Below are 26,772 nucleotides of genomic sequence, written 5' to 3' on the forward strand. Positions count from 1 at the left end.
CGTCGCTTCTTCAACCCATGGAACAAGGTATCATTGAGAAGACGAAGGCGATTTTCAGATTGAAGTTGCTGCAGCATATGCTGTCCCTGAACAATGAGGCGCCACGGTTTGACGATAGCTTTGGAATTAGCAACTGTATGACTATGATGTCCGAGGCTTGGACAGCTGTAAGCGCTACGGATATTCATAATTCGTGGAGGAAGATCTTCCTGAACCTGCCTGAACGGACTGTGCCCAAGGTGGAGACAGAGGACCCTTTGTTGCCTACCATAAAAGACGTAATTGGTGCCATTCGGGGAAATGAAGCGACCGATGATGACGAGAGAAAGTTCCTCCGCAGGTGTATTGACATGGAGAATGAAGTGACCGATGATGAGGATAGCGAAGAGGATGACGAAGATGTGTACGAGCCTTTGGACGCCATCGTAGGGGAACCAAACATAGAAGGTGAATCGAGAACGACGATGCTTGATTCGGATTTCAAGTTCAACTCCCCACCGAATCAACAGCAGATGAAGACTATACTGGCGGGGCTTATGAGCTGGTCGAACGAGGAACCGAAGCATGTGCAATTGTTAGTACAAAGTTTGCATAGTTATTGCGAAGATAAATATAAGAATAAACAGAGTTGAGAAAGATAATTGCCACGAAGTTCTTACTTCTTGCACACGGCGTATACTGAACAGGGTGCCCTGCCCCCTTCCACCCCCAGCTTGAGGGTCTTGAACACAGTACGTACTGTGTACAGTAGTCTACCATACGGTTAACACTAAACCTGTCGGTCAAATGACCGGTCTTGCATTTTTAATTTTATTATTATTGAGATTATGACGTTGCTTACATGGAAAATGATTCGATAAATTCCTTTATCCAAGCACATATTGCAATGAAAATTGCACGAAATCTAAATACATAGAGCCATAAATTTTCATATTAATTTAATGACATTTTAAAACAATACTAAATTCTATATAAAATTCTTGTCATTTGTATCAGCTAAAACATTTGAATCGCTTTCAGTGCTCGGTAGTTTTAGTGTTAATTCGAATGATATACTGGGTGATTCACTTCACTTGTATCGCGTAACAAGTAATAAAATCACATTATCTGTAGAAAAATGGCCTTGAGTACTAAAAATAAATGAAAATAGAATTTTGAATTTGTAACGTGTCCAAAAAATAGAAATCCGATAGTAGGTTCTACAGCCATTGTTCTCAAATCGTGACTTCTAAATGACGCTGGGGTTCTAAAGGATTAAAATCGCGCCCTTAGACTAAATTAATTTCTGATTTGAAAAACGCGCTACCTGGGGTCCGCCGAGCTGATTGGTCCTCGGAGTGTCAGCGGTCGCGCCACCTACTGTGACGACACTGACGGGTCTCGGGGCATTCTCGGACAGGGCCCCGGCCATCGTACGACACTGCACATCGGACTCCGTGATCCGCCTTCCCTTTTGCTTTCACGAGTTCTCTCGCTATCGCGCCTATCCTAAACACCAGTTTTCCACACTTCGCTCTTATTCCCCTCTTCCCACCGTTCCCTGTCCTTTCTCCTCTTGGGTCTATTGGGTCCCTCCCTCCCTCACCCCCGCTCTCTGTCCCTCTCTCTCGATCGATCGAGTACACTTCTCGCCGCGTATCTCTCTTCTCATTTATTCCAATTGAAGCGTTCTCTTTCCACACGAAACGTCCGTCTCTATTCCACTCGTCATTCCTCCTTTGTCCATCCCATTTCTCTCTCTTTCTCTCTCTCCGACTCACAGTCTATCTCGCTCTCCTAAAATCCGCGCACGGTGTACTCCACCGGCTTTGTGTCTGTCTTCATTCGCGCCTCACAGACGGTCCCGACTCTTGCTACGTCCCTCTGTCTTCCGTTATCCATGTGCGCCGCCGCCACCTTTGTCCAGAAAAAGCACGAATCCGTCCGCTTTTGTACCCGGAGCCGATCCCGGCCCGCTTTAATCTCTCATTTACCCCCTCGACGCCCTACGTTGCCAACCCTAGAAACGTTTCGGACTCGTCAAATCCCCTCTCCTTCCGTTTCACTCGTGCAACCCCCGATGACCACCCCAGGCCATTGCCTTCTCGATCCACCGAGTCCGGATAAGCGAGTCAGGGAAGTTGGTTCGCAGCTGGGTCCTCTTCCGGGCTGATTAGGTCCTCAGGGTTCAACGAACTGACACCTGTAATAAGAAAATGCGATTATAATCAGTGTTGGGCAGTAAATTAATGTATTTAAATAAATAATTATGTAAATAAAAATTTTAATAAGTTATTTGTTATTTGGATATTCAAATAAAAAGCAAAAATAATTATTTATTATGTGAGCAAGTCTAAATGAATTATTTAAAATAACAAAGTTAACTGTTATTTACACACAAATACAATTTCAATTATTATTTGTATTGACAAATAATAAATTAAATTGTATTTTTTTATAGACAGCTAGGCCCTCCGGACGGGCCCATAATCAGCATCGGATTGTAAACGGTGCTATCGAGAGTGGTCAAACCCCAGCAGCAAAACATTTTAATACTAGATCTACCAAGGAGGCTCCAACATGACTTGCTTCTCATTTGACTTTCAGAAATTTTAAAATTATAAATATGCTTTACTAAGGAATTGTTTTAGTAAACTTCACACATTTAACCCTTGGCACTCGAATGGTGACTCTGAGGGGCCACTGAAAATTGCTTTACCATTATTCAAAATATTGTTTACATTGTTAAATGTGTCGGTATCTAATCAATTACAAACATTTAGGTATTGTATGAGGTATTATACAAATTTCGTATCCATAAAATTTGAACAATCATTAAAACAGCTCCGAGTGCAGAGGGTTAAACAAAACACGTACGTAATCTAAATAAATGCAATTTTGTCACTATTATAAGGTAAAGTATGCGAACTGCGTTCGGTGCTTGATAGTTCTAGTATTAAGCTTGAAATCAATCAATATCAATTGCACAATATCTCTATGCCCCCTCCATGATTTCTCACATTCAACCGGTGCATGCACTCTTTTATTACAGCCAGTGCATTTCGGTCTCGTTCGTCGAGAAAGACGACAAAGCCGGTCTTCAAGTTTAACCCGGAGAGCTTTCGCATGTCTGTGTGCCGGCGCGTTCTCTACGAGACAGTGTGGTTTTATTCAGAGGGCAGAGAATGAAAAAAAAAAAAAGAAAGAAACAAAATTGGTAAAAATGTCGAGGCAGTCCGTGACAGACACGAAAAGTAGACGTCTGAATGGCGGCCGGAACTTAGGAAATGGAAACGCGAGGACCAGAGATGTCCTTTCTTATTCCCCGTGCATAGCTACCCGTCGTCGTCGTCGTCGTGGCTCGAATAAGCGACGAGTCGGGCGAAATTGACGGAAAATCGAACGCGTCCGATGATGAGACGGTAGGGAGGGACGCGGGGGGAGTTTTGTTAATAGAAGGGGGAGCGGCTAATATCGTCTGCTTGAGGAAGAATGACAGGGGACTGGCGACTCTGATGAAATTGGTATTGCTCTCGGAACAATATTTGATATTTTCATCGGATACTGGGGAGGGGGATGACCACGAAATATTTTCCTTATGTCTTGGACTAACCTCCTAGACTCTGGGAAGTTCCAGGACTTAAGTTAGACCTAGACTTTGGGACGTTCTAGGACCCACATCAAGGGTTCCCAACCTTTTTCCTACATCGACCTCTTTGAAAAGAATGATTTTCTTCATCAACCCCCTCTTACATTTTTCTCTATAATGTACAGCATACAACATAATATCGCACCCCCGCAAGAAAAGTCACACAAGGCAAAAATGACAATTTTGAGGTTATGTCATCGAAAAATATGTACGAAGTGCCCCAACATGCATGAAAAGCGTTTTTATTTTTATTTTATTTTTATTATTTTTGAACTATTTTTTTGTACTATTATTTGTATTTTTGTTTTATATTTGTCTTTAGATGGATGACACCGCCCTGTATGCACATTATCATCTAATAATTACATTCCTTACATATATATATATATATATAATTTATATAATATATATAAAATTTAACACAGAAAAATTTATCATCGACCCTCAATAGACCCCTGAAATACTAAAGACCCTTTCTACACTACCATCGACCTCCAAGGGATCCTCCTGGACCCCATTGGTAATCCCTGAGGTCACAGAAAATTTTCTTCAACCCTACGCTTTTGCTTCTAATTCTAATTCGTCTTGATGGCGTATAAACATTAATTTGACGTCAAAATCAATGTACATACACTGTGATCTAATTTAATGCTCAAGAACAGTGCACTAATAAAAACAAATGACAAAAATACAATTGTTATTAGACTCGTATTAATTCCACCAGTGTAGGAGCCTTCATCTCCACCTGGAAGTTTGACGAAGAAAACTTTAGAGGAGTGTTCAGAAGCCTAGAATTGTTTTAAAAAAATGTCCTCTCGGTTTAGGACTGTTGGCCAGTGTCGTACGTTAAAATATGGGCACGAATTCTAGGGGGTCGACCTCTAACGGAACAAAAGATGGCGTCTCGGACCCGGACTAGCCTAACCGTTAAACCGAAGATGCCGATTTGCGTACAGAAATTCGTTATGCTCTCATTTTCTACCCGTCGGCCGCGCAACAACGACTCGACCTCGATATATACCGGTGAACGCAACGAGCTCGCATCAATTATCCGGGGAGAACAATTCAGCATTTTCTCCGTCGCCCGAAGATGAGACCTCTCCCGACTGACCTGAAACTCTAACTGTACGGGGCCGAGAGACGTTTACGTTGCAAATTATCGTCGCCGCCGCGCTCGCTCGCGACCGTTTTGACAAACGGTACTTCTCACGCTTGCGTCTTTCTACGTCTGCAGAAGCGGTCGTCCGAGAGCCATTCAGCCGACAGTGGTCACTGCCCAGGACGGTCAAACCCGTTCCCCGCTGTCCCCCTAAAGTTTTCTCATAGGCACCGTCACGCAGTGCCGACGAATGAAAATTTTCAACAAAAGTCTAAATTTGCTTACAGTGGGTATAAAAAGTATTCGTGCACCTTTTAAAAACGAATAACAGCTTGAGTTTTTTTTTTGAGACGTTATAAGGACCAGTATACTAACTAATATGTAAATAATTTTTTTTAAAATTATTATTGAGATCGCAATTGCGGAGGAAAGAGTGAAGGTAACGATTCTTAAATTTTTTATCTGTTCTTGTAATGAAAATTTAAAACATGTACAGTAGGACCTCCATTAACCGGATCCCGTTATAAACAAATACGTGTTTAAATTTTAAATATGATTGTATTATGAAGGGAAATAAATTTTCAAAAATAAAAAATTTATTTTGGAATACAACGTACATTTTAATCCATTGGGTCTTAATTTATCCGGGCTGTTTGTCTCCCGATCAAGCCGATTAATCGAGGTCCTGCTGTATTTTGTAAAGCTAAATAAGTTGTATACATGTGCAAAGTTTCATTGAAATCGGTTAACGCATAAAAAAGCTATGGACATTGTAAGATGAAAAATCTTTAAATTCAGGGTTTGCGGGTATGTCATATCCAATAAATTCTGCACGTGCGTCAGGACAATATGTATACAGTCGATGGAAAAAGCCATTGGAGACACCCTCCGAGGTCGGTCTGACCATGTGGATTAAAAAAATTAATTCCTTTTCCTGTGTAATTCTGTGAGGGTCGTCTGAAATCGTCTAGGTCAATTCAAAACATCTTCTGTTATTATTTTTTGCTGTTTTATTGTGGCTATATAAAACCAATTTGGGGGGATCGTCAGGTACCATTTTTACATACATATTTGTTGATGTTCTCTGTACAACTACTTTGTTAGCCAACATTGTTTATATAATATACACGTTCATCATTGCAAATATTTTGGCAAAAATGAAAATTTTGTGTTCAAAGTAGTACTACACAATTAAAAACGCAACAAGCAATTAATATGTCTAAATTTTTTATTAGTAATTTATCAATAAAATATTTGTAGCATTGTCACAATAAATTTCATTTGTGTCGTCCATATTACAAACCATTGAAATTTTCCCAACTCTGACATTTAAACTCCGACAATGGCGGGAGAATCAATAACAAATGCCATCCACAGTCGCTCAATTAATGAGCCTCGGGGAAAAATAATTTTACACAGAGCTGAACATTCATTGATCGAAAACCTCGAATTTTATTGATTGACTAATGATTTGAACGCGATTTCACAATAATTAATTGTCTAAAATCTCGACCGATTAAATAGATTAATGAAATTACCGATTTACCAGTCGACGATCGTCGATCACTGATTGAAGATATTAAACGCTAATTACAAATTGTTCATTTTCAATTGAAATTTAAATCAAATTCTATCTACCTTTCCAGTATATGTACTACGCAAAAATTATTGTCATACGACTGTTACGTCATGAGACATTAGATTAATGTCATCATTCAATTGTTAATGTCTTCACTGTGGTACGTGACCAATACATTTCTGTTATAAATGCATAAAATCCATTTATAATTTTTATCAGTATTTATACTGCCATAATAAAACAAGAGCATCCGGAACCAAAATAGATTTACTATTATTAACAATGCATATACGTATATATTTAACAATTCATTTGTGTGTGTGTGATTCACTGAATAATTCATTTATCAACCGAGTCGACGACTCATTCCACATTTATAGTCATACACCGTAATTACCCCTCTGGCGGTACCTGGGTCTATTTTGACCCAGAGCATCAAAATTATTATTAATGAAACAAATAAATGGCTACTTGCAAACAACAAGAAGGTTGCGTCTATGAGAGATACCGACAAGAATATATTTAAACAATTTAATAATTAAGGACCTAACCTAAACATTGTCAATCATACTATTGTTGTTATAAACTTTTTTATAAGTGCCCGCACCTTTCCTTCAGGATCAATCGTGGAAAATTTGTTCATTTCTTTTTAAATTTAGTATTGTTAAATTTCATTTTCTGCGAATGACTACCGATGAATATACATTAGTACCCGAATTTGGATTTTTATCAAAAATTTTGGAATCTACTGGAAAAATTGATATACAAATTAGTATTGTACATCGCGAGATGAAATATATTTCTTTTGCAATAGTTATATATCAATCGTTGCTTTGTATTCTTAATTTGTTTTTAATATATGTATTATACCTATTGTGGAAAAGCAATAAGGATCTAAGCATAGATCGAGATTATGTATTTGGAAGAACGTCAATGAGAACCATTGAGGACTAGCGATAGAAGTGTGAAAGACAAACTAAACACTTTAGGCTTCTATCTGAACAATTGATAACGGTGCAGATGATGCAGGTTCGTCTGTAGTTATTTAAGTTGATTGTTATTAATTTTACGTATGGTTCATTCATTATTAATTTCATTTTAAAATTGTACATTAGTAGACAGCGGATTTTATGGATTTGTGACAAAAAATGAGTAGGTGTAATTTGGGACAGTAAAAACATTCGACGAATTTAAAAACACTGTTACAATATTTTCAATCTATTAAACATATTATTAAGGAAAATATATTTTTATTTCACTACAATTTGTTGTAACTCAGATAGAACATTTTTATTTCGCATAAAGATCCGCTGTCTATACATTAGTAACGCAATTTAAACTTTTGTCCAAGATTTGTTCATTTGTCTGCACTGTGCGGCTGGCCGATTACAAGAAACGGTTTCTAAAGTCAATAAATACTGATTTATAGCAGGAAGCGATCGTAATTGACTCGGCCCGTGTTTCTCCGTGGCGTGACAACTGGACGCTTCTACTGTTCGAAAACACAGTGGAATATAGGGCATAGCGAGGAAAGATGTCGTAAAAGCTATTTATCCCCCTAATTTTCTGGGACGTTAATTTATTTCTCAACCAGTAAACTCTTGATATTTTCCCTTTGAGAGCGAAACAAACCGTGCCACGGCTGGCATCGCCGATACAGTTGGGGACAGTCGATAATCACAAATGCGAAATTCTTGACAGCTACACGCATGCAACTCGAGCAACGTTGCACTCGAGAAACAGGTTGGTTATGCACTTTCACGAACAGGGGAAAAGAACGTCTGAGGCCAGATTGCTAAATCACTTTGTACCACACTGAGAATCATCGAGATTCGTTCGGGTAAAAAAATGCATCCAACACACAATCTAGTATGGAAGACGATCGAGCACCAAGAAACCATGTTTTACCTCGGATCCGCCAGAAGCACAGGTCCAGGATTATAGATCGTTGTTCGAGGATGTGGATCGTCGTTCACGGATTCACTATTTTACATTTCTTCACGTGTCCAACGAAACTCGCACTGTGTTTTGTGGAATTGGGTCGAAACCACGGTTTCGAGACGAACACCATTGAAAACAACGCGACCCGAACCCATAGAGCGGGTGTACTGGTGTGCGGCGTAAAGTGAACGAGATGCGTGCGCCGCAAGCGCGCCCTGGTGTCACGTGATCGAAGTTTCGCCGAAAAAACGGGCCAATCAGAGCGTCTTGAGATGCGCACGAAATTCGAATTTATTTAGAGGATACATATAGCGGTTTTCGGTAGATTTTATATTGAAAATAGACTTCTAATTTGTTATGATGCTATTTTAGAGTACTTATTGTTCTTCCTCTTGCGAATGCATTTTGAATTCTTCAGGCTGGGTAAGGGTTTATCTTGTTTCAAAATGATTACGCAAGTTGTTTTGATTTAAAAATCAAAATTGGATTGGAAATTTAATTTTTACTGAATGATTGCGTCGATTAAAAATGTAATGTAAATATTGTCGTAATTTCTATAGTTCGAACAAACTGGTGTCTGTTAAAATACTAACAAGAGACAAACGTTGCTGCTCAGTTTATCGCAAAGTCTGCGAAAGTTTTACTAATTTCTCGTTTCCCTACTTGATTCTAAAGGGAGAAGCTGGAAATGGCAAGTGTAATCAAATATTAACTACAACGTTGTTATTTTAAAAGAACAATTTGAACTATACCTGGAGACAGCGCCACAGCTAATGTTATAGGGGCGTCATCTGTTAGGACATGTTCGAAACCTAATGTAGATTCAGGCAAAAATGACTTATTTGGTCAAATTACAGACAGAACCAAATTAAAAAAGAAGAAGAAATTTACTTTATAAGATTATTATATTATCACTGTTAGATGCGTGAGTATTTACATGTCAAATAACTATTCGCACATTTCTTGTTGATGATGATTCTGCTGGTTCTGTAGAATACGTGTACATAAATTATAACAATCTAGATTTTGGGAAAGCAAAAACTTTTCTTCGCGTTATATAACATTTAAATAATAGTTCGTTTAATTACGTGTCTTTTTATCTGTAGGATGATGACATTTATACGACTTCACGTATCGATCCTACCAACAATTTCAAACCACTGTCGCAATGCATCGCTGAGAACCACCGGCAAAGTATCCAAATCTCGTAGAACAATGTAAAATGGAAATGGGAAATTGTCCATGTAAGAACGTATGCCCAGCAATTTTCCGTTTTCAAAAACTGGCATTCGTATATCAAGTATCGAGTCCTATAAGATAATACAACATCAATACTATTAGTAAAATTCGTTAAATTAATTTGTTTTACATATACCGATGTATTTATCTCTCACCTTGTTCAGAGGATTATCAACGATTATGAAGACCAAGAAAATATTTAGTAATTTAGCTCTCCTCACAGCTGAAGTCACTTTCTCTACTCCCTCTGAAAATATTCCTCTGCCATCAGACAGAATCGCCAACAATTTCGCGTTATCAGTAGCACTTCCCTGAGCTGCGAACATGTCTGTTGCATACTCTAACAACTGACCAATCATCGTCTTCTTCTGCTCAAATTTCATGTTCTGGATCAATCTGAAAATCAAAATTCTTGTAATCGTTGACCTAGTTTCATTTGTTGATGTTAAACTTAAAAACTGCGTTAAAACTGCTTTTCGTTTAGTGTTGAATACCTACCTTGCCCCGCTCTCTTCAGTGAAATTTTCCCCGAACGGATGAAGGATATTCACTCGTTCCCCAAAGTTCATGACAGCCAGCTCTCCAACTTCTAAATAAGTCATAGCCTTGCCAATTAACGAGAGCGACTCGAAAGCTAATTCTTTGGAATGATTATCAGCCATGCTACTAGAGTCATCGATTGCCAGCACAATTTGGTAGTCTCTCTTCGACGGTTTCGTGCGCCTCAACCATATTTTATCCTTGCGGAATTCGCTAGCAATGTAGGGGATCACTTTCCTCATGTTAATACGTCTGCCAGTCCTATAATCGCCTTTTAACCTAGATGTTAGCGTTGGTTCCAACACTAAACGCAATTTTTCACTGAGTTCCCTGGCAGCTGACTCTGTCAACGCACTGATAGAGCTCCAAGCATTCGCTGCTTCAACTGACGATGCTTGCCGAGTCCAATGACCAAGCATATTCTCGATCTCGGATCTCTTCTTTGCAATATCCTCTGTCGAGACACCGTATAGATCTGTCGCTGATAGTTTCGTGTGAAAGGTGGACTCTGTGCCACGCAAAACACGACTTGTCTCTGCTGTTTCACCCTCAACTTCACCAACCATTTCAACTTCTTCAACGTCATCGGACTTTTCACCCTTTCCGCGACCTGATTTATCCTTTTCGCTGTCTGGTACTTTAGAAGACTGCTCCTTCTCCACTTTCTCCTGCTGTTCCTCTGGCTCTGGATCTTCATGCATCTTCACATCATCATCCTCTGGCTCTTCATCAATTTTTTCTTCATTATCTAAAACCAAAACATCAAGTAGCAGCAAGGTAAATTACGAAAAAATTGCACATGGAACTAGGCTAATTTCGCGGACTGTAGCCAACCTACCTTCCAAATTGGACGCTTGTTTCTTAACTTGCTCCTCAGTCGCAGCATCAAAGACAACTTCATCAAACTTCTCAGACTTCTTGATGTGCTCATAAGTCTCGCTTGCGCCTCCATTCTCAGCATCGTTCTCCTTTTCTTCGTGCTCATCCCGCTCCTCCCGCATCAGTCCAGTTTTCAATTTCTTTGCTGATGGTTGGACATCGTCATCAAGCAGACTGCGATTTTCATCGCTCTGACCAGGTTTCCTTCGTTTCTCAATCGGCTTCGACGACTTCTCCTCACCGGAAGTGGGTGCGTTCTCTTCTTTCTTGGACCCAGAGTGACCTTGGCGCTTTTCTGTCTGTGACTGACCCGTTCCTGCAACGATATAATGAAAATTGTAGACATCTATATTTTACTTAATACAGAGATGCCTGTTACTGTGTTAAACCTACCTTTGTCTTTGGTATCATCTGCGCTAACCTCTGTAGGATCAGTCTCCATATTTTCATCATTCGCTTGGCTCGCCACAGCATCTCTGGAACCATCTTTCCTTGCCTCAACTTCCTCAGAAGCATCCACTTCTTTGCTGCTTGCGTCCAAGCTGGGAGACACCTTCTCCTCCTCCTTTGTCTGTTCTTCCTCCATCTTCTGTTCCTCTGAATCCTTTTCCTTGTCCTCCTCGACATTAGCTTCCTTGGTATCCTTCTTCTTATCACTGTCTGCTTGTGGATCTTCCTCTACATCACTATCATCTTCATCATTCATAGGTTCATCGGCTACATCTTCCTTGCCCTCCTCTTCTTTAGATTCCTCAGGCTCTTCTGGCATCTTAGCATCCTTCATCTGATCAATGTCGAAAGGATTCTCTTCCTGCTGGTCAGTTTCCTTGTCCTCTTTCATTTCGTCATCCAAAGCCATGTCCTCTGGGAGATCAAACGCCTCTGGCTCGATCTCTGGTTGCTGTTTCCCATGATAGGGGTCTATCTGATCATCGTCCACCTCAGGTTCATTGAACTCATTGATCTCCTTCTTCTCTTCTTCTTTCCTCTGACCTTCCTTCTCTGGTTCCCTGTCCTCAGTCTCATCTTTCTCCTCGTTCCCATCTTTTGCGCCCATTTCCTCTTGCCCTGTCTCCTCCCCACTTCCCTTCTTTTCTGTTTGATTCTCTTCACCTTGCTCTTTTTCATTTTCCTCTTCCTCCTCGTCATCCTTCCACATCTCTTCGTCGAGCTTCTCAGCAGTCTCATCGGTCTCACCCATTTCTTTATCTAAGTCCTCGTCCTCTTCCTTGTCCTTGTCCTCTTCATCTTGTTCCAGGTCTTGTAAGTGGCTCTCGAAGTTCTCTGACATCTCGATACCCTTATCTTCCTCTTTAGTGTCTTTCTGTGCATTGTCCTTTTTCTCGTCATTTGGACCCTTTGTGTCCTCCAGTTGATCCTCTGATTCTATTCTATCTGAGACATCCTTTTTTCCTTCACCCTCAGCTAAGCCCATTCCTCCCTCGGTTGGGCCGGCGTCTTGATCCTCTTCGGTAGCATCTGTGTCTTCCTGTTGGCAAAAACCATTTGCAGCTAGGTCTAGAAAGACGTTTAGCTGAAGGTAGAGGAACTTGCAGGTCAAACGGAACGAAGCCACTTGTTCGTACAGGTAATACTGAAGAAGAAGGGTGTATTGCTTGAGAAGAGGCATGTGCTCTAATAGTAACCTAGGAATGAAAAAATGTGAATGAAATATAACAACAAGTAGGTTATGAGTAAATTTAGTCTATCATGGAGAGCAACTTACCTCATACACTGATTAGCAGATTTAACATCCATTTGATAGACAATGTGCAACAGTTCTCGAAGGATTTTCGATACTGTCCTCAGTTTCAAATCAGGGATAGCTGTCCTCAAAGACTCTATCAACCTCTCCGTCATATAATTCTCCTCGAAACTCTCTTCAATCTCCTTCTTAGACTCCTCTGTCCCTTCACTAGTCTTCTGACTGTTCTGTAACTTCTTCTGAATCGCAATGAGTACTTGTGTGATCAATACATCCAAACGTTTCTTATACACCTCCACGTCTTCAAGGTTTTCATCTTCCTTTGTTACTGGCTCGCTCAATACGACCTCAAACTGTTCAACATTCTTATTAATCTTGTTCACCATGAAGAGAAGGCTCTCAGTGATAGGATGATCTACCGTGAAGATCGAGCTGAGATCAGCTAGCTTGTCTTTAACTTCGTTGATCTTCCGGTAGCTTGTCTTAAGGAAATCAACGTGTCGTTTATGGAAGAAGAAGATGTGCCCAGATTTTTTAACTTTCTCAGACATTGTCATCCATTTGTTCAGTTCATCGTCTAAAGTCTGTATCGATTTCAAGGAATCCTTCATAGACATTGTTGAATCTTCAACGACACTGTGCTCCTTCAGGACAGGTCTAACTATTCTATTTAGATCAAGAAGTTTCTCCTCTTCAAGGGAGTCAGGTGGACAACTTTCTAAAAAGACAATGACCTGCTTCATGCTTAGCTCCAGCACCTGCAACAGGTCCTGGAAATTAGACATTAGACCCTGCAGGTCACTCTGTCTCGCCACGGCGCCAGCATCCTCCTTGGATGACTCATCCATCATCTGTGCAAGGTTCGATAATTGAATTCTAAGAGGAAGGAAATGCTTAAGCAAGTTAAAGACGAGTTCCTTCTGCTTGTGAGCTAATAGAATCAGATGAACGGAGAATCCTCTACAACGTTCAGCATTCTGAGGTCCTATATCGCTTCTTCCAGAATTCAAAATGCCATCGAGGAAGTTCAACTTGATCAGAGACTCATAATAATACTTGTCGCAGCCTGACCACTGATCCAGCAACCCTTTCAGCACGTTCTCATCCAAATCTTTCCGGAACTGGAACCTCTGGATCTCCAGCAGATTCAATGGCATCGATCCATGACACGTGATCTCACTTTTCCTGTTCTTCCAGGTCAGAATACCGGTTCTATAAGAGAGTCCAAGCTGACTCAAAGATTTGAAATAATTCGCGAGCGCCATCTTCTTCTGTTGAAGTATGCTCTTCGAAAGAGACTTCTGCTTGCCTTTCGTCAGGGTCTTATCCACTTCTAAATTCTTCAATCGTTTACTCTCTTCAAGCATGTCTTCTATGAACGACTCAATATCAGTCCTAACTTGAGAGTAGTTGCAGTTTACAACAATGTCCTGACAGAATTGACGAGCCTTGCGAACTACCTTCTCCATTCTACTAAATTTTCCAGTCTCAAGCTGGATCAAGAAGTCTGCAGGGCTTAATTCTCTCTTGTTCTCAACGCTCAAGGTCTCTGTCTTCATCTTCAAGGCCAGATGGGCAGCCACGTTCTCCAACAAACCCTTCTGGAACTCTTTTACGAACTTGTGCAGAGTTCTACGCGTCTTCTCGGCAGTGTTCTTCACTGACCAATAACTAATATCATTCCATCTAGTGATCTTGATGGTGTCCTTCAATTTCTTAGCAATTGGCTCTTTCAGAGTCTTTATTTTATTACTAACATCGCCTAGGAAACAACTATAGTAGTGATAAATGTTCCAGAAAATGGCAGACAGTTCCTTTTCCCTCTTGCTTTCGCTGAACATCGAGATATGTTGATAGAATAAGTAGATCAGATGGAGTCTCGACTCAAATTGGATCAAAGATGATTCCGTAAGGAAACGTTCGAGGTTCTCATGAATTTTTTCCTTCGTAGGACCAGTGACCTGGATCTCTTTACTGTCTTCAGGGTGACCAGGGTCAAGGTCTTCGGCGAGATACTGGTCCACCAAGTCGAAAAGAAAGAACCACCACCTGGAGGCCTCAGATTTCATGTCATCTTCAAGGATTTCTAATGAATCCTTCCATCTGGAGAGCTCTAGCTTCCTCCAATGAAGGATTTTCTTGCCGAAGAACTCTATGAACTCTGCCAGGCTGACGTCGTGACGAGCATTCTCCTCCCATTGTTGAATTTTTGTTAACAACAATTCGACACCAACTAGGAACCTCAGCAATGATGAATTTATTGGAAAACTGAGTACTCTTTCAATGATCGTTTTTATGGTGTTCAGGATGGGGTTCTCTGACCACTCAGTCAGGAAGGTTTCAATCTTTTCTGTGAGTTTCTCGAAGTATGGCTGACACTCTTCAACTTCAACTATGTTTGGGTCCTTGTAGAAATCATAAACATCTCTGCTGGTGGTTTCAAAGCTACATTTTCGAGACATTAGGACATTCAGGCTGCAGATTAATTTCGAAGTTAAGTTCTCCGGCCATGTTCCAACTGAGTGTCCGAGCATCTCGAACCTTTGAGCCAGGGGCCTTACAAAATTAGGTTCTTGGCTTCCTGTGTGATCTAACTGATTCTTAGACCTTTTTGATCTGTTCACAGAATTTTTATTATTTGAGAAGCCTTGAGCTGAGTTTTGTAAGATGTTCCAGTGAATCGTTTGAATCTCCCGTGCATCTTTCGAAGATATCAGCTCAAAGAATTGGTCCTTCTCACTTTGAGCATTGTTTGATAATTTCTGGAGCTCTGGGAACTCCTGCTGGAAGCCAGGAAATATTTCCACGAGTTCCAAGAAGTCCTGTTGAAAACCAGGGAACATTTTCCTAAAGTCTATCTCGTCCTCTTCCTTTTCAGACTTCATCTTAAAAAGACTCTCCTTCTCCTTAGCTTGCTCTTCTCGTTGTTTCTCTTGCTCCCTCCACAAAATTCGAATTTTTATCAAAATCTTGCTCAATTCTTCCCAGATTGACTTAGAACCTGATCCAACAACAGCAGACAAATTTTCTAACTCGTGCAAAGCGATCATTGTCATTGAGAATCTATCTTTCTGCACAGTTTTTGATCCAGACTGTCTCGCTAGGATTAAGATCATTTTCTCAGAGGCGCATAACTTAACTAGATCCAAATAATTCTGTTGATAAAGGCTGGCAACAGGAAAACGCAATAGATCATAGCAAATATCAGAGTTTAGGCTCTCATGCTGCAAGCTGGAGATTTGTTGGACCAAAATAGAGACTCCATGGTGCAAATTCAAGATGGCGGCGATCATGGGAGATACCAAATCGGGGAATCCTACTAAGTAGTTCTTTTCCAGCTTGCCAGCAAACCTTTCCAGCGATTTCTTCCACATCAATGCCTCCTGCAGCTGCTCTCGATCTAGATTGATCAGTTCTTTTCGCTCGGCTTTATCAGCGATGACATTTAGATGATCCAGCTGCCGGAAGACCACTTCAAACGAGCCGACGTTCCTCGAAAAGTTCTCCATCTCTTCTCTGAGGTCTTGGAAGCTTGAGGAAGGTCTTGCAGCTTGGAAATTTTTGAAGTTCTTCACTTCTGCTGCTGATTTCGTCATATGATTCAGCCTCGACCACAATTGATCATGGAGAGTAGTAGTTGCTCGAATGCCGTCCTGTAGATGCTCGATTAACAATATGTGCTCCAGTTCTGACACGTCCTCCCGCATATATTTTGTCTTCAAGACGATCTTTTGTACTGGATCTATGGGTCCCAGGTCATAGAAGAGGAACATCTGGAGGTAGCCGAGAATCAGCCACCCTTTGCCTCTTTCCACGTCGTTTTCTTTCGATTCTAAATTTTTGATAATGTCTTGTAACGATTTTAAGGGTTCGAGGAAACGAGTCGAAAAATCTTTTTCTTCGTCCCCTTTTAATGCTAGTCCCCAGCTATGTATCACGCGCGTGATCACAGAGGTGTAATAGTTGGAACAGAATTGAAGGAGCATCGAGTCGTTTGTGGAGAAATTGAATTCTCGGGTGTTTAAGACTAACGAGTTCCTCCAGAGCATTGTTTGAATTGTTTTTAATAGTTTTTTCTTGTTTTTGTGGTTCCCAAGATTGATATTGTACATCTTGTTCCCAGATTTCGTTAAAAACAACTCAAAAATCAGTTTGCACAGATTCGATTTGCTGATGAAGTTTGTCTCAAAATTACTGTCGTCATCTTGAATTTCGTCTTCCCTGTGCTCAAACCATTTCAAAAGCACATCAGGGCCTTTTACAGCAAACGACCTCTCAGAAAATTCCTCAATCCGCAACAATAATTCGAAAAACAAACGTAATCGTTCTTTTCCTTCAATTTCGCCGGAATTTAAGGATTTCATTAAGCCAATCAGATGCGCAGGTATAGTTGGGACTTCCTCAAATTTCTCAAACATGTAGTTTTCAGAAACCTTTTGGAATTCCCCTTCAACAATTCTGCAGCTGAACACAAAATCAAAGGAAAATTGTTCGGAAATCTTCCGTTGGAAATGGTACGCGAAAAGCAAAAAGAAAAACTCGTAGATCGGCCATACTTCGATTTCCGATAAATTCTCGTTGCTTCTAATTTGTTTGACTTCGTCTTCTTTGAGTGTTGTGATTTCTGTAACGAGATCATCCAGTTCCTCCGAGTCCTCTGTCTTCTGGTCGTTCTTGTAATTATCTGAGCAAATATTAATTAACTTCCGTCTCGCCGATAAATTCTCTGCCAAAGCTAAAGAGGCTATTTTTAATCTTGTTTTCGAAACTTCGATCGAGTCCTCGTCGGTCACTTCGATTTTCCTCAAAATTGACCTTAATTTATCGTGGAAGTTCCTCGAATTTTCCGAACAGTGCGGCGAAGGAACTGTCAGAAGTTGCTTTTGGATTCTCTTCCGGGTTTTTCGGAATTTATCCGTGTTGACGAGCACATTCAAATAGTTCGCAGAGAAATCGTTCACCTCGGTTCGTAATTTCACATCGCACGATTTTTTGTTCAGAATCGCGAACATTCTTTTGAAATGTTTCACAAGCCATTTATAGTGGACTTTCACGGATGAAGAAATGTCTCGGAGATCCAGGAACGTGCCTCGAGATCTATCGATCAATTCGATCGATCCTAGATCGTAGTATCTTTGAAACGCTAACAAAGTACCCCGCAATCTAACGTATTCTACGGTGTTGAATAGACGATGATCATTACGGAGGATGAGATCGATGATTCTTATCGATTCGTCGAGCAGTTTCACGAAGTTGATGATTAACGGCTCGTCCTTCAAGTTGCTGGTCAATTTCCCTGAAAAAATTACACGAAATGTCATTTTGTAGTCGTCAAACTGCAATGCAGGAGAATTTTGTTATTACAGAAATGTTTACAGGATTTAAGAAGTGACATTACACATACCAGAACATACAGCAGAGGAATATTCCTCGAGCAGCATAACATCTTCATTTCCACTCTGTTTCCTCTGCTGGCAGTCGAAAATTATCGCCCGAAAATACAAAGCGAGCGACAGATTGTTCACAGCTTGGCTAAGTTGATCGAAGTTGAGAGGAATCTCCGCTTCAGAGTTCTTTTCAAACAAGATCCTCAAGTTCCTCACTTCCCCGTGCAGGATCTCGCCGAGTTTCTCGAATTCGTCGAACCGATTTTTCGATAGTATAGAAGAGCTCCAAACTCGTCGGAGCTCGACGTCCGTCATCGATGATCTCCCGTAGAAGTCGAGCAAAAGAAATTTCAGAAATAATGACGTTTTCGTCACCGGGTTCCGCATGAATAGAGTTCCCAAATCGATTTCCTGCGAGCCGCTCCTGGAAAGGTTGATGGAAAGCAAATATCATTTCCTGAACATTTTTAATGAGATCGGGGACCGTTTGAACTGTTGAAATTGATTTACCGTGCGAAAAGCTTTGAGTTAATAGATTGCAGAGAATCTTGTTTCACATAAAATCCGTAATTTATTTATTATATTTAAATCTAGAAATCAATGAAATAAAATCATTTTCACAGACGACAAATTTCCCTCAATCTCGAATTCACATAACCTCCTAAAGATTTTTCATAAAAATTTGTCGACAACAATTTATCAGAAGTGCTATATCCATAATACCTCGAAGGGCCTCAATTAATTTTACAAAATGTTCACCATGAGATGCCCAGTTTTCCAATAACAATTTAGCAAACGTGTCACCCATAGTGCTCCGAAAAGCCACAATTAATTTCACGAGAAACTCACGCTAAGGTCTCCACAGTGAGTTTCAAAAGGAACCCCTGCTGTTCCACCATGGCCAGCTTAGAGTCTTTCCGTAGACCGGAAGTGCTGAGTGTAATGGTGGCCAGGTCGCAACAAAGCGTCTCATCCTTCTCGTAGTCCTCTGACAGAATCTCATCGACCTTTCTCATCGCCTCATTCCTCGATCTATAGTCGAGGGCTCCGTAAATTTCGCGATACGAATTCCTCAGTGATTTTTCAAACGGGAACCCTTTGGCGATTTGTTGACTGGCGAACGATGCTACTCTTAGGACGTCGTTCAACCTGTATTGTTCGTCGTGTAAGGTGTCGTAAATGTGTAATAATAAATCTTGTTGGGTTACTTTTTCTATGCCACATTTGTATAGCAATGATCTGATGTCTAGGTAGTTGTGCATGGTTCGTAGAGGAGACTGAAAGATGGCGATTTCCACTCCTCTGTTTCGCATCGCTCTGGAATCACAAATTAAACAATCAAATACAGTCAAACCTGTTTTTGTGCGGTAGATAGGGATCGCGGAAAAAAACAGCACAAAAAAAGATATTCACAAACTTCATAGATAGCTATAACAAATAACTTTTCACAACATATTAAAGAAAATTCTTTTTTATGCGGTGGAGAGGGACCGCATAAAAAAAGTCTCGCTTAGAAAAATAAAGAATAAAAAGGGATAAAATTAAAGGATTTTAGGAAAATTTCGTCGGGTTTAATTGACTTTGAAGATTTTTCAGTGAATGAAACGAATGATCGGGAGTCGATAGTGCTGCGACTACCGAATGAAAAATTGATGATTTGGAGAAATGGCGTCCCTTGGAACCGTAGTATTCCGAAAGGGGCAATAGAGGGTGAAATGAAAAATGATTGGAAACCAGAGAAATTGATTTAATGGTTTCCCATTACCTGGAAATGTCGCCGTAACGAGGGTTCATAGTGAGAAATAACCGGAAGTTCTTGTGGGCCCTCACAGTGAACACATTTCCGCTTTCGTCGACACCTTTCTCACCTATCGTTAAAGCACCGTTAGGCTCCAACAGTCCATTCAATCGGTCCAATATTGCTGGACTGCAGAGGTTTACTTGGTCCAACAGCAGCCACGTGCCATTTTGTAGACACTGCAAGAAATAGTCGAAATTGCGAGCTACACATAACACGTCTCATTCAGAAACAGTTAAGACAGTTTATTTTCCTCACTGAATTTCTTATTTTGACGGGAAATTCATGTTTCTATTTCATTTAATATTTATTGTTTTTAGAAACTCATGAATTTAAAATCAATAATTTACCTTACGAATTTCGAATAAAGAATAGCTTTCCGGAATTGTCGACATTTTACTTGTAATAAAAATTTTGAACAAAGAATTGGCTTTTCGAATTCGCATTTTTTCTTGCTGTTCCGAGAAGTTCATTAAATTTGATCCTCTACAAACTGTTGTTATTTATACATATTATGTACCTGACTAGAAATCTAACTAAATGATTACAAAGCACGATAAATAAAAGTTTCCTTCCAGTCCGTCTTCGGTGGAAATTTGCACAGTTTGCAAATATGTCGTGTACCGTGTTTGCAGGTGACGGGGGCAGTTCTTAACTGAAACAAAGGCAATATTTACCTTGACAAGCACGCTGTCAACCCACTCGAATTTTCCGCCGGCGTTCAAACATTTGTCTTTTTCCACGGCGATCGATAGATCGGTCAGTTTTTTCTCGATCTCGTGCAGCTCCGTTTCGCGTGACGACGCCAATGTTTTCATGGCCGACACCAGCCTCGATAATTCCTCGGCTTTGCGGAGGAACAGTTTCGTTTCCGTCAACATCGTTGTCTCCGTTGTTTTCCCGTCATCTGGCAACGAAGAAGAATTGATCGTGCGAAACATAAGCGGCGAATCCGGTAAAACATGTATTGCAAATATTGACGGCGCCTGCCAACGACATTTGCATCGTCACTAAACTCCTTTGCCCTTTCACTTCAATCTTTCGGCACTCGGATATTTTATGGATTCCAATTAATGTGCCATTTAATTTATATATTTACTTATTGCGTTTTAGTTATGTAAAATATAGTGAAATATTTTTTAGTTACGTAAAATAAAAAATGCAATGAAATATGAAAAAAATAGTAGAATAAAAAATGCAATGAAACGTGAAAAAATAGTGAAATATAAAATGGGATGAAACACGGACAAATGGTATCGTAAAGTAAAAAAATAAAAAATGCGACTATGAGATATTTCTGTTTGGAAAGTGCACGAAACTTTTGTCCGAGTGTAGACGTATAAGTAAATTTGGCAGTGGAGAAAGTAATTTCTGGCTCTCGAGTTCACCGAGGAGACAAAGTACCTTTGGACAAATGTCGAATGTTTTCGAGAAGAGCATGATAATGGGACACCTGATCCAAGTTCTCTTTCCGCAGTCGTCTTCTCAGGGTTTCGATTAACAGTGTCTCCGTGTGCTCGAGCAATTCCTCGAAGTGTCGATCGTAATCCGTCTGTAACATAAAAAGGTTGTAAAAAACGTTAATTCGATTCCTGTCCGAGAATGGCTCTATTTGTTACTGTTTCCCGCGACAGGTGTTCGAAACCCGTGAACAAGGCTGTGCTGGCACATCCCTTTGAACACGTTTCCACACTTTCCACGACTTGACAGTTCTCTCTCATTTTCTCATAGAAACTTTTTGATAAAACCATTACTGTCCCAATGGGAACGCTAGTATTTTTATGGGTAGTCGTACTCATTTATTATTGAAGGCGTTACGTGGTTATTGATTAGTTAGAGTTTAATGTGGTATCTGGAACACATTTTTATATTTTTACATCATTATTTTTATATTTTTCAAACCTCGCCCTACGATTTATTTTACGGTTTCAGTGAATTGGAGCTTTTCTGTAGATCGTAATTTCCTAAAAGAGAAGAAAATTGGTATAAATTGATATAAATACATATACTACATGCATATATACATTTTTATAAGAGTACTTTTAAATATACGTTTTTACAAAAGTAATTTTACACATAAATTTTCAGAAATGTGCTTTTAAATATTATTGCAAGATTTGGAATATGAAAGATAACCTAATTCGCTCACTGAATCACGATCATGACACGAAGCAATAAACTTGATTGCAGAACTACTAAATTTCGTCGAACGGTGCACCGCGTCGTACTTAACCACTATTTACGAAAGCCATAAATGCGCAGTCATTCACAGTCCCGCTGTCATTGTAAGCACATAATGGACCAGAATAAAAGTCGAAAGTTGTGCCAATAGAACTGTTACTAACAGCTACTATCATTATTAATTACGAGACGAGCCGAGGTTGCACTAAACTGCGTTGCTCTGCAGTAAAACATGAGTTTATACTGAATTTGTTGCATTAATTCGCAGGTTAATGATTCGTAATAACGACTGTTTGAGGTCGGGACAATTCGAGGAGGAATGTTGTCCACAAGCTATAGATGAAAGAGATGCGGTCTCCGCATTGCCGTAGAAAATCAATCGCAGAGAAGGAAAAGGGTGGAAAGTATGGGGTTTAACATGCTGAACCTAATCTGCCATCTTTAATTCATCGGTCTCGTTCAAACAACTCTCACTGTCAACATATACATATTTTATACTTCCGCTCTTTTTCTGTTCGACCAGTTTAACTTTATTTCTACGGTACACAATGATAACCATAAATAAACTTATTCATTTATAAACATTCGTGTCAAAAGCTTAATTTCCTGAATTTGTATTTTATCATTTGCAAAATGGGATTTTCAAACATCTATTAGCAGAGGTTGAATTGATTAAAATTTTCATCAAAATTGTCTTTTTTGTAGTCCACAATGTTCAATTTGATTTCATTTATTTCTATAAATTGCAGCGCGGGCAAGTTAATTTGCATAAACACGCGCATTGTACTTTCAGATACTATAGAATACAATAAATCAGGATAACGTCATAGTCGGAGCCTGATAAATGAGACCCACTTCAAACGATCCGGGATTTATTAACATTAATACCATCGGGTTTATTGTTCGAAACTTTTTCCGCGATCAGCAATTTAATATAGAACCCTAATACGCTGTATCAGACTTTTAGAGCACGTGATTGAATAATATTCCGTGATAATAAATTGAATATAACAATAAATGAATATACTCCTAGATTTCGCAGGTACGGTTTCACTATGAAAATGATTTATTCATCGCTATCGTAGTCCGAAATAAATAATTCATACACACGTAAACGTTGCCTGCTCGTAGAATATTTATTCAATATTTGTCAATTATTCTTGTTCGTCTTGATTTGGTTATCATCGATCAATTTTCGCGACAATTCTCAATCTTGTTTGCATTTGTTCGTCGCTGTTAAATAATTTTATTTCGTTCTCTTTATTCACTCGTCGATCAATTATTTTCAGTTGATCTCATTTCATTATCATCGATCAGTCAAATTCTGGTTTATCCGACAAAAATCGAATTTTATGGAGAGGGAACTTTCCTCGGGTAAATTTTTTCGTCCCGAAGGAAGCTTCCTTCGATCCCTTTAATTTCGCCGGTAATTAAGTGCCTAATGGCGGCTGTTATGCAGAGGAGAGGGGTGGGGGGAAAGAGATCCATCACGATTATTCTTGGGAGGTCGAATCAAAGTGATTGATGCGTCTTCGTTGACCCTAACCCTCCGAGTATGGATTTTTCGGCGTCCATCTTTGCAGCGAGATTCCCTCCTGTCTCTGTGTGTAACAAACCTGATAACATGGCATTCGACTCGCAAACCCATCACCGACTACCATCTCCTGTTCCCTCTCGATAGATTTTCGGGGAAAAACTAGATCGTGTTCGGTGCCGTACACGGGATCGATGAAGTAAGAGCTACACGAGTCTATCTTTGCAGGACAACTGTTTTTTATTCTGCGCTATTTCGCCGATTCGTCCCCAATGATTTTCCAATAAAAGTTTTATGGATATATCCGTGACGTTTTCCCGATTAAAATGAGCCCAAACACGACGCAATTATGTTCCTATTTAACCGCATGATCCACGTTATAGCGGAGCCTCTCTTATCCGAACGGGTCAGTGACCTTGAATTAAATAATTATGCTTCGAATTGTATCGTGTTTGGGCTCGTTTTAATCAGGAAAATGTCAGTAATATGTTGGCAAAAGTTTCGTTCGGAAATAATTAAAAATAAAGCAGTTATTTATAAAAAACTGGAGTAGATAAAATTGTATCGACGATTATGTGTTACAAAATTTTTCAAGAAACATTTACAAAGTAATAAGTTAAGAACTACACAAAATTTCAATAAAACAGCCAGAGATGTAAATTTTCCATCTCGTTTATAACCGTACTATCGTATCAGAACACACAACTTTGGCGACACTCACGAAAAACCCTAGAAACTTTACATACGAGCTCGCGATCTATTTATCACTCGGCGTAGCGCCCGGCGATCCCCGACAAAACAAACGACATCGTCCCAATTTCCCCGGATAGGAAAAGAAACGTGTTCCGATCGGTCTAAACAAGGATCGCGCTTTAATGACCGTCGCGTCAACTGTTTTTCGTTTTTGTCCGTGCCCGCGCGGTATAGCAAGAAACGGTCGACCATCTTGCGGCGAGAGAGAAACCGGTGGCACAGAGGGAATCGCATTTAGGACGAGATTTCATTCTTTCTAATTTGTCCTTTCGCCCCGGTAAGACTGAAAGGCGGCTTCGTCCTCGTTAAATACTGAAGGGCTGCCGTATGCCTCGCGGCCGCGTCGAATAAAGAATTTGTCATTAAAATAATTCAAAGGGACAGAGAACCCCTTGAAACAGTCGAACACGGGCTCGTTAACGTCTCCGTGTCCTCTCCATTCAATATTGTTGCTATTGATATTAATAAGTGGAGGTCAGATGCAACGGGGTGCTGACCAAAACTGTTTTATTTGACTCCAATTAATTTTACGAGGCCAATAATAGGGTTGACGTACAACCCTTTGATCCAATTATTATTAATTTCTATTCTAAACGTGTTTTGTGAATCAGTTTCGTACTGTTGATATGCACCCCCGAAGCAATTATTATTATTCATAAAAATCTGTCTTGCTCTTAATTATTTCGTAATGGAACTTGAACCAACACACTTCTGACATTCTTCCGATTAAAACGAGCCCGAACACGATATAATTCGGAGCATAAATTAATTTCATCATCCGAATATATGTTTTATTGACTGGTTCGGATACTCGAGGTTCTAATAAATCGTGGATCAAACGATCAAATGCGAAGCGAATCGTGCCGAGTTTGGGCTCTTTTTAATCAGAAAAATGTCACGAATATGCCCGATAACAATTTCACAGAAAATCATGAAAAATATAAAAGTTCATTTTCCGAGTCTCGTTAACTGGGAGTCGCACTTGAAGATCGGAAGAAGAAATCAATTTTGTCAGCTTCGCGTCGGCAGCTCTCGATGGAAAAATACTTTTCCTTCACTCTGATTGTTTCGATGGAGAGTAAAAGAGAGAGGGAGAGAGGGAGAGAGAGAGAGAGAGAGAGCCAGGCGAGTAATGAATTAGAACCGGGAGTGCCGGCGTAAATTTAGAGCCTGAAATATTCATGCCGGCTTCGAGGCAGGCCTGAAAAGTTAAACGTGACTGTGCGCGCGGCAGGCATTTCGCCCGAGAAACCGGCATCCGGGACGTCTTATTATTGGATTCGGTGCTCGACAATCATCGAACAGGCACGAATAAAAAAATAATCAAACTGGGCAGCGATTCAACGGTCCGGCGGGAAAAATGGACACCGTCGTCCACGGAATTCTGCCATTTGCATTGCAAAAATTTCCGCGCCGCACGGATTTGTTTTGCAACCGTCCTACAGACCGATCTTCCGTAACTGTACAAGGCTTTCTCATTCTTTTCATTCATTCATTCCTTTGCACTTTCTCGAGGTAGTTTGAACTTTAAAGCCCACTTTACTAGCCTAGAAGTATTCCAATGTAGCCATTCGTTTGGTTTAACGAATCAGACGCTATTTTCTTATCTGCACCCGCCGACGGTGGACGGAAAATGTGACACAACTTTGTTGTTGTTAATCATTTCTTTGTGAAACTTTTGGGAGGATATTCCTGACATTTTTCCGATTAAAACGAGCCCAAGCACGATGCACTTCGGTTTCTATGTAATTGTGTAATCCACGATAGAGTGGAACCTCTCCTATCCGAACTGTTAGCAAAGTTCCACGAAATTGTGGATTTACTCGGGGAATAATGATGCAATTGGATCGTGCTTGGGCTGATTTTTATCATAAAAATGTCAGGAATGTGTTGGCGAAAGATTCGTCAAAAAATTATGAAGGACCAGAAAGTTGTTAACAATCTTGGCATGAAGATATAGTAAATTGTGGATTTGCTTGAACAATAATGACGCAATTGTATCGTGCTTGGAGTCGTTTTATACAGAAAAATGTCAGGAAAATGTTGCCAGGAGTTCTTTTGTAAAATTGTAATAGTTAACTAGCAATGAATTTCGTCGGTTACTTCGTTAAGAGTTTTAACAGTTAATGAGAATGCCGCCGCTCCTCCACATAAAAAGACGGTCGGGCGAAAAAGAAAAAACATCATTCGTGGCCTGAATTCTGCATTTGAATTACAAAGTTCCATCGTGGTGGCGGGAACTTTGAAATTAGTGGCACGGAAACAACTGTTTGTGATTGTTCGGCGAGACTCTTCAACAAGCTTAACTTTTTTTTGCCTCTGTTGGATCGCGATGGACGAACGAGTGTCGTCAAGAGAAGGACGAGTCTCATTTCCCTGGTGATTTAAACAATAAATAAGTAAACGATGTAACAGTGTTCCGAGTATTATCAGTATTTCGGATATTATGGTTGAAGCTTCGCCACGAACGCATAAAACACGCGATCAGCGCATAGCGAGTGAAATTCTG

At 40.1% G+C, this 26,772-nt stretch overlaps 1 protein-coding gene across 1 annotated transcript in view; it reads right to left on the reverse strand.

Moving 5' to 3' along the window:
- Positions 1-2,041: 2,041 nt before the first annotated feature.
- LOC143218673 (midasin) overlaps positions 2,042-26,772 on the reverse strand; it is a 90,467-nt gene continuing 65,736 nt past the window's right edge. The window contains exons 11-22 of the mRNA XM_076444004.1: positions 21,200-21,347; positions 20,473-20,702; positions 19,763-19,974; positions 18,847-19,314; positions 18,015-18,421; positions 12,632-17,906; positions 11,299-12,551; positions 10,865-11,221; positions 9,985-10,774; positions 9,642-9,882; positions 8,215-9,557; positions 2,042-2,182 (exon numbers count right to left, since the gene is read on the reverse strand). Coding sequence (XP_076300119.1) covers positions 9,375-9,557; positions 9,642-9,882; positions 9,985-10,774; positions 10,865-11,221; positions 11,299-12,551; positions 12,632-17,906; positions 18,015-18,421; positions 18,847-19,314; positions 19,763-19,974; positions 20,473-20,702; positions 21,200-21,347 — 9,564 coding nt within the window. The 3' untranslated portion in view covers positions 2,042-2,182; positions 8,215-9,374. The remainder of the gene's footprint in view (positions 2,183-8,214; positions 9,558-9,641; positions 9,883-9,984; positions 10,775-10,864; positions 11,222-11,298; positions 12,552-12,631; positions 17,907-18,014; positions 18,422-18,846; positions 19,315-19,762; positions 19,975-20,472; positions 20,703-21,199; positions 21,348-26,772) is intronic.

This window comes from Lasioglossum baleicum, chromosome 20 (genome assembly GCF_051020765.1).
Source record: "Lasioglossum baleicum chromosome 20, iyLasBale1, whole genome shotgun sequence".
NCBI lineage: Eukaryota > Metazoa > Arthropoda > Insecta > Hymenoptera > Halictidae > Lasioglossum > Lasioglossum baleicum.